This window comes from Phaseolus vulgaris, chromosome 8 (genome assembly GCF_051622355.1).
Source record: "Phaseolus vulgaris cultivar YP4 chromosome 8, ASM5162235v1, whole genome shotgun sequence".
Lineage (NCBI taxonomy): Eukaryota > Viridiplantae > Streptophyta > Magnoliopsida > Fabales > Fabaceae > Phaseolus > Phaseolus vulgaris.
The window spans coordinates 4,886,713-4,894,254 of record NC_143505.1 but is presented as its reverse complement, the minus strand read 5'-3'; the positions used below and the strand labels follow the sequence as shown (position 1 = coordinate 4,894,254).

The following is a 7,542-nucleotide window of genomic DNA, read 5'->3' as shown; positions in this document are numbered from 1 at the left end:
AACACCTTTTGCTTACGAATCCCTATTTCAGAATCATCAAAAATTATCAAAGATAATTCTTGTATTTCAAAGAATATAGGGGTGCAGGAAGAAAAAAATAGGGGTGTAGAAATAAATACCTTAGTTTTTTTAGCAAAAGATGATGCATGTAGATATTGGGCAATTTCTTACTGCACCTCCATAGAATATGGAAAATGACAACTTTACCCTTTTTAAAAAAAAAATTCATTGACACCCTATTCCCTTTTTTTTTAGATTCTAAAATTTTGAAGATTCGATGAATACAAAATTATATTCCGAATTTTAGAGTTAGTAATATTTTTCTGGATTCTAAGATATTGGACAACAAAATTATATTCTGAATTTTGTTGACTTAGAAATATTTCCCCCTTTTAAGTAAAAAAACCACTAAACGTAATATTTTATTTTCAAATGTAAACCAAATGTGAATTTAAATAGGATTGATTGAAATTTTGATAACTTGCTTTTTTATCCATAAAAAATATCATTTCCATTTTTGGTCTTACATTATTATCATTACTCCAAATATCAATCATCATGGTAGTTAATTTATAAGTTTGACACAAGTCACTATCACAACATAAGAAAATTAAACTATAATTAGAATAAAATAGATTTTACACAAAGTGATTTTATGATTTAAACAATCTTTTTTTTATGATTGTTGATTGAACAATTTAATTAACTTCATCTGTGGTGACTTGAAGTAAAATGGTAAAAATTAAAAGTTTTAGATGGAAGAGTTTTGGACTCAAAGCAAATGTTTATGCAATTGTACTTTAAGGGGATAGAAGTACAATTAAAGTTCACAAATTATTGCATTAGGTTTGAAAATTCTTGATGGTGCCCAAGCTTGTTTCTTATATTCACAAAAATAATCAATGATCATGTTTATAAACTATGCATTCAAGGTGTAATTGATTACCACTTCAATCACAACAAATGACCATTACTCTGTTTCAATATGTGATTAAGAAAATAAAATTTACTCTTACTTTACAACAGGTGGGAGAGTAGTGCAATTTACTCAGCAAAAAATTGTGGATCTTATAAGATGCATAGTTTACAATAAACTATTTTTTAACAATTTTCCTATGCAGCAATAATGCAATATCATCAGAAAAATGATATTGTGTCCTTTAGAACATTATGCCTTTCTCTTTTGAAAAAATTATACAAGGAGGTAATTGAAAACAACTTAGAAATCTCTCCCCTATCCCACTTCTTTCTTTATGTACTCGAGAAATGGTTAATTTATTCCAATGAAGCTTACCATCAAGGAACTATGTTACAGCAAAATGAAATAAATACCATCCCTCGATTACACTGTTGATTTAAGAGATTAGCATTGTAATAAGCATCATTAAGAGCGTTAATACACTTCCAATTAACATGGTGGAAGCTGAAGAAAGATCATGTGCGCTCACTGAATATACATTTCCAGTCTTATCATCCTTCACTTTGATGCTGGAAGAGCCTAAATAACCAACAACACAATGCAAAAGTCATCTTCTATTACATGTTTGTTCATCAAGTTTATCAGTAAAAGACAATGCAAGGGTCATAATGAATTGGAAGAAATAATCCCAGGTGATATCGGTTGGAGATGTCACATCGACTAAAGATTAAGACATTTCATAATATATAAGTGAGTGCAAACCTCACCTTATAAGCTAATTTTGTGAGGTTGAGTTTGCCTTTAAGTCCATTTCTTAATAATATCATTGGTATAACCTTAATAAATTTAGCATATAAATAAGAGGGTACTCACAATTGTATTCAGCCCATCCAATGGTCATGTTTTCAAGATCATATACTACTAACTTGTTTGATAACACCAAATCTGCAATAGGAAACAACTTCATGTAAACAAGTGATAGTCATTCAATGACACTAATTTCCAAAATGATCAGAAATTTTGAATTACCATTGGTCAGGTCAGGTCTATTATCAAGTTTTACCAAACAGAAATAAAGGTACAATAAAAGGAACAAACAAACATAATCTGAAAGTTACACAAAATAGCTAACATATAACAGAAACAGACTCTTAAGCTAACATCATATGCAAGTTCTTAATTTAACATAAGAAATATTTAAGGACGTAATGGACAAATCAAAACCATAATAACAAGTGAATAGATTAAAATATTAGTGAATCAAAATTTCAAAATTTACCTCCAAGAAGAATTATGTCGTGTCCATCCTTAGTTTGGGCCATACTTTTTTGCCAGCCAACACACCACATGTTTTCCTGAGGACAATGACACTTAAATTTATAGGTGTAGTCAAAAGTGAGGTGAAGATAAATAAACAAATTAATTTACAAGTGCAGGGTGTACAAACAAAGCACCTAGTAAATTTAATTTCCAAGAGGGAGAAATCAATTCAGGCAGTAATAGATTAAACTTTATGGTATAGTTTCCATATGAAAATAAACTTGTATATGTTTGACTGGTTAAACATTCATCAAATTAGCAAATATATACATATACAATACAACAACTTATTCAAATTCCACTCACTTTAAAGAGGAATAGGTAATCATGAGGATAAGCTGTCAGAGTAAGCCCCTCCTCGAAGGTAAACTTGACAGTTGGAAATCCCTTGTCAATACTGCAAAATTACAATGGTCAACAAGTTAAGAGCTGCATATGCAAGAAAATTGATGTGAAATCGTTGCCTTCTTGAACTGGTGAAAAATTTACTTTGAGAATACATTGTTTATATTCAGAATACCATCTGAACAATTTGTGCTCAATTTCTATTTCTGCATTATAAGACTATCTCATCTAGAACAATTGCTATATACTTCTAGTCAAGTGGAACAATCACATAAGAGACTATTTGTTTGATGATCATTCAACCATTGCATATACCAAAATATTTGATTACTAATATTATCAAGAGAGAGATAGCTAAATATTTTTTAAGATAAATTTCAATGACAACCTGACATCAACATACTATATGGATCAAACAACCAAGAAAATAAACCTCAGTATCTCCCACCCCTAAAATTATGGCAATGCTTAGTATATGCCAATCAAACAAATGACAGATCAAATAAAAAGGTCATCACACCTTAATATTGGATACTTATTTCAAAAGAAAACTGAAGCAAAATAAAGTCACAAAGATGAGTACATACTTGTCATCAAAACGGAAACATGTAAATTGATCTTCAACGAGATATAATTTCATTCCAGACTGTGGTGCCAAAACCTACCACAAAGAATAATCATGAGAATTCAAGTGGGAAAAATTGATTTACTTAGCTGTTAAAATTACTCTTACCTTCTCCAATAGTTGCTCATAAACTGTGGGTGGAAGATAAGCCAGGGTTGTACCACTATCTATAATTGTTCCCCTCCCAGTTGTAAAATCAAATATATCTGTGGGTAGTTGTACAGTCTCCCCACCAACCTCCAAGTCCTTCAAAATCACATTGTAGTGTGCCCTAAAATAGTCAGTAGACTACAGTTAGAACATAATTCCAATACCAAAACTAAACTTGATATAAAATACATTAGAAGAATCTGGTATAACATCTGCAAGATAATATGCCAGAGCTCTCAGAAAGTTTTGTTTCATTGCTTATATAAGAGATTTCACAATGAATCCACCTTTGTAAAAGATGAAGAAAGCCTTACTAGAATAAAATATGCAAAAAAATAAAACTTTATTCAGTGTATGGATCAATTTGCCCCTCAAGTGGACCACGAAAAACAAAAGGACTTATATATCTCACATTTACAGTATTTTCATCAATTGATCAACTTTATACCATAATCATAAGGTTTTTGCTAAATATATCAAGACAATAAAGAATTCAGAAGTCAATAATAGTCTTCAGTAATATTGCATCTACGAAAAACTAATCGGAAGTTAAACGTAAGTACCCTTATCATTCAATATATTCTACACTAATCCATCAAATTACAGTTATCAAGGAATAAAACAGATCAAATACAGTTACAAGAAATAACATGGTATGGGAACAAAGACGATTCTGCAGTACATACATTTTTGGTACCAATGAAGTTTTGTTAAATTTTGGCTCCACTACTTCCCCTATGGCAAATATTCCTCCTCCAGTAAAACTGTCAAGGCAGTGTGAAAATACCCTTTTCACCTTTCCAGCTGCAGCAAGCTGTGAAAGCACAGACGAATTTGCTTGTCCTAAACCAATTATTCCATCAAGGGATTCATCAGAACCTGAACTTAATGTCCCAGATTGTCTAGCTCCACACCTATCAGCAAGTGAATATTCAAAAAGACATTAAACACAAATGGAACAATGACCTTTTTCTTTATGTATTTACCAACCTAGGAAGCAATATTATAGTACCATGCAAGAAAAAAAAAAGATACTTTGAAACTCCATCCCCCAAAAATAAAAAAAGGAAGCCTAGTGCTATAAAGACATTTAGCACTCCAACTGTTGTGCTTGCACCCACCAATGCTCCCATTTAGCCCAATAATTAAGTAAATAAATTTAAGACATTATACTCGAGATTCCCCAAAGAAAATCTAGTAAAAACAAACAAATGTGTCTATAATGGAAACTATCTAACCAGAAAAAAACAGTTAACAACGGTTTACAACAGAGATATCCTATTGAGGCCAACAATATTTGACTATATATCACCAACAAGCTTGTAGTTTAATTGGCATAACATAAGGTCAAGGTGTGAGGATGTCAAAGGCTCAATTATCTGTCAAGTAATACTCACTCAATTATGCATGTGCTAAATGAGAAGAACTATAAATTGGACTCACCCAAAAATCACAGTGCTATTTTCCGGTACAGTTTTGAGATCACCACTGGCTCGGTCGAATGTAAGATAATCCTTCACATAGGATCCAGAGGTCGTACTTCCATCTCCATAAGTTATGCTGTATGGGCAGGACATGTCTTTTGTGCATCCAGAAATAGGACCATCATATGTGGAAGTGCAAAAGTCATTGTCACAACCAATCATAGTTGAACTTTTGGATGCCTCAGGGTCGTAGAGGGTTAAGTCCATCTGCAACATGATAATAATATAGTAAAACCTACACTGGCAAGTGGCTACTCCAATAGCTCTGATTCATGAACAAATGAAACAAATATGCATTATGCATTCTACCATAAGAACTTTCAATATGGCATGAATGTTGAAGCTGTAAATTGAGTCTAGATACATACACCAAGACCGCTTTTCTTAGGACATGTTGTGCAGCCAACACAATTCACCCACAGAATGTCACTCCCTGTATCAACTTGTACATAGAAGTCCTTCACAGGAGAGCCAATCCCAATTTTGGTATAATACAGCCTGAACAAATTACACAAGCAAAATCAAACACCCAAATAGAAAATGGTGACAACCTTCAAAGCATGCAACACACAAACCACACATAATCGAGAAAAGAAAAGAAAAACTTTGCATGTGAAAAACAAAAGATAAAGAGAATAAAGAGGAGGGAAAGAAAACCGACCCATTTGAATTGGCACGACCATTGCCACCAAGAGGGACATCAACGGCAGAGAGAAACCTTCCTCGACGAAGAGCATCATGATCTTTGAGAGCAGCGAGGTTTTGAACGGGGCCTTTGAATTTGCGTTCAACAGGGAAAGCCAAATTGGCATTGGCGACAGAACAAAGTTGCAAAACAAACAACGCCACAAGGAAAAGCGTCAATCTTTGTGTAAGATCCATCATTCGAGGTAAAGGGTAGCTTCAAGAAAAAGCAACAACGAAGAACAACAACACGAAACAATAGACTAATTCAAAAGCATTGCCGACCCAGATAGAAAATAAGGGTCGGTGAATGAAACAAAGAAGTGGGATAGGGGAAGAATGGAGAAACAAACAAATACAAAAGAAACGACTCAGCTTTGATAAACACGGACAAATGCAAGAGAGAGAGACAAGGAGAGAAAAAAGAGGAAATCTTTTGCGGTTTCAATGGTAAACAACACGTCTTGAACAGCATATTTAGAATATATATGTATATTTTAAAAGCCTTAACCATAAATAAACAACGTTGTTCATTGTCGTTGTACATTTAACAACGTTCTCTTATTTTTGGTTGTTTTCTTTGTTTTGCTTTGTTCATTTTGTCTCTTCTGTTTCATCTCATCATCTTCATCTTCTTCTTTTTTCCTTCTTTGCTTCTAATCCAATTTTCAGCATCACTACTTTTTCTTCCAAACACGCCCCATTGATTCACCCCATTTTTGGAACAAAAGATAAACATAAATCACACGCATGCATGATGCATCTTCAACTCTCATTTCATGCCACACCATCCATGCATCACCTTTTTTATTATTTATTATCATAACGTATATTTTCTTTTTCCTTAATCTGCATTATTTCTTTTTCTATTATTAAATAATATTTATATGGACCAACTTTCATGATCACATCATATTTGTGAATTAATTGATACAATCTTTTTTTAGTTTAATTAGTTAAAACATTAAAATCATTATTGCAGTTTTCTTACAACCAAGAGACGTAACGCACCCTCCTCTTACTAGTTTTGGTTATGGAAATTATATTTAGGCAATATTAAAAATATTAAAAATAAATATTTAACACGAAAAATATATTTAACTCATTTTTTAATACTTATTTTCTAATATATTGTTTTATTAAAATATGTATACTTTTTTTCATCAAAATTATATCTGTATGCATCTCAATATAAAATTCTGAGTTTTGATTTATTAATCGACACAATTATAATTTTCTATATTTCCAACAGTTGAGAATCAAATCTTCGTTGTCGTGTTGATTAATTGTATATTTAAGACTTAAACACGAAGTTAAATTAAATTAAATGTAAGTCATTGAAAGAGCTTACGTTTTTTTAATAAAATTCTTATTCAATAAAAGCATTAATTATTACAGTGTTATTTTAATAAGCGCGTGAAGTTCTGAGTTGTTTTTGGATCAATTTTCTTCCTCAATTTTTTTTTCTTAAAATATAAATAAATTAAATTAAATTAAATATATAAATCACTTTCTAAATTAATTTTTATTATTAATAAATAATTTTTAAATTGATATCTAATTAATTATCAAGATTGTTCCTAAAAGATTTAGAATTTAAGTAACTAATAGTTAAAATTTTGGTAGCTAATTAGATATCAATTTAAAAATTATTTATCAATAATAATATAAACTAATATTTTTTTTTCTAAAATACTCTCTAATATAATCATTATAACAATTAATTATTATTTTTTTTTTATTTAATGATTTTCTTGTAGTGATATCTATAAAAATTAATTATTCTTTCTAATATATGATTGGTGTATAGAGTTGTTTCACACGTGTTAGAACAAAAGTATATAAATTCAATTTTTTTTAAATAGCTCTACTTTTTTAATAAAACATTACTTTCATTAAAACATAAATAATTAATGTGAAATTAAATTAGAAAAAAATAAATTAATACTCGTTATAAGGTGCAAACGCTAGTTAATTTGAAACTTGTTAATGACTAAAATTCCGGTTATTGTGAA

At 30.7% G+C, this 7,542-nt stretch overlaps 1 protein-coding gene across 2 annotated transcripts; it reads right to left on the bottom strand.

Annotated features, from left to right (window-relative positions):
- Positions 1 to 1,027: 1,027 nt before the first annotated feature.
- On the bottom strand, positions 1,028 to 6,243 carry LOC137823618 (aspartic proteinase 36). Of its 2 annotated transcripts, none has more exons than XM_068628826.1 (10): positions 5,505 to 6,243; positions 5,212 to 5,341; positions 4,803 to 5,050; positions 4,046 to 4,273; positions 3,318 to 3,480; positions 3,172 to 3,245; positions 2,546 to 2,636; positions 2,199 to 2,274; positions 1,793 to 1,864; positions 1,028 to 1,498 (listed from the first exon to the last, which is right to left on the bottom strand). In XM_068628826.1, exons 1-10 carry the CDS (start codon positions 5,726 to 5,728, stop codon positions 1,356 to 1,358), a joined length of 1,449 nt encoding a protein of 482 aa, XP_068484927.1. In that variant the 5' UTR covers positions 5,729 to 6,243; the 3' UTR covers positions 1,028 to 1,355. The 2 variants fall into 2 exon arrangements, with proteins under 2 accessions (XP_068484927.1, XP_068484926.1); XM_068628825.1 differs by having other exon boundaries at positions 2,199 to 2,289; positions 5,505 to 6,232.
- Between the last annotated feature and the right edge of the window lie 1,299 nt (positions 6,244 to 7,542).

Bases quoted from the DNA above. Each gene is read 5' to 3' on its own strand.
- LOC137823618 (XM_068628825.1), bottom strand. From the start codon at position 5,728: ATGATGGATCTTACACAAAGATTGACGCTTTTCCTTGTGGCGTTGTTT. The intron at 3,246-3,317 runs GTAAGAGTAATT...TCTTTGTGGTAG, and splicing joins ATGAGCAACTATTGGAGAAG to GTTTTGGCACCACAGTCTGG. The intron at 2,637-3,171 runs GTATGTACTCAT...GTAATTTTGCAG, and splicing joins TGTTTCCGTTTTGATGACAA to TATTGACAAGGGATTTCCAA.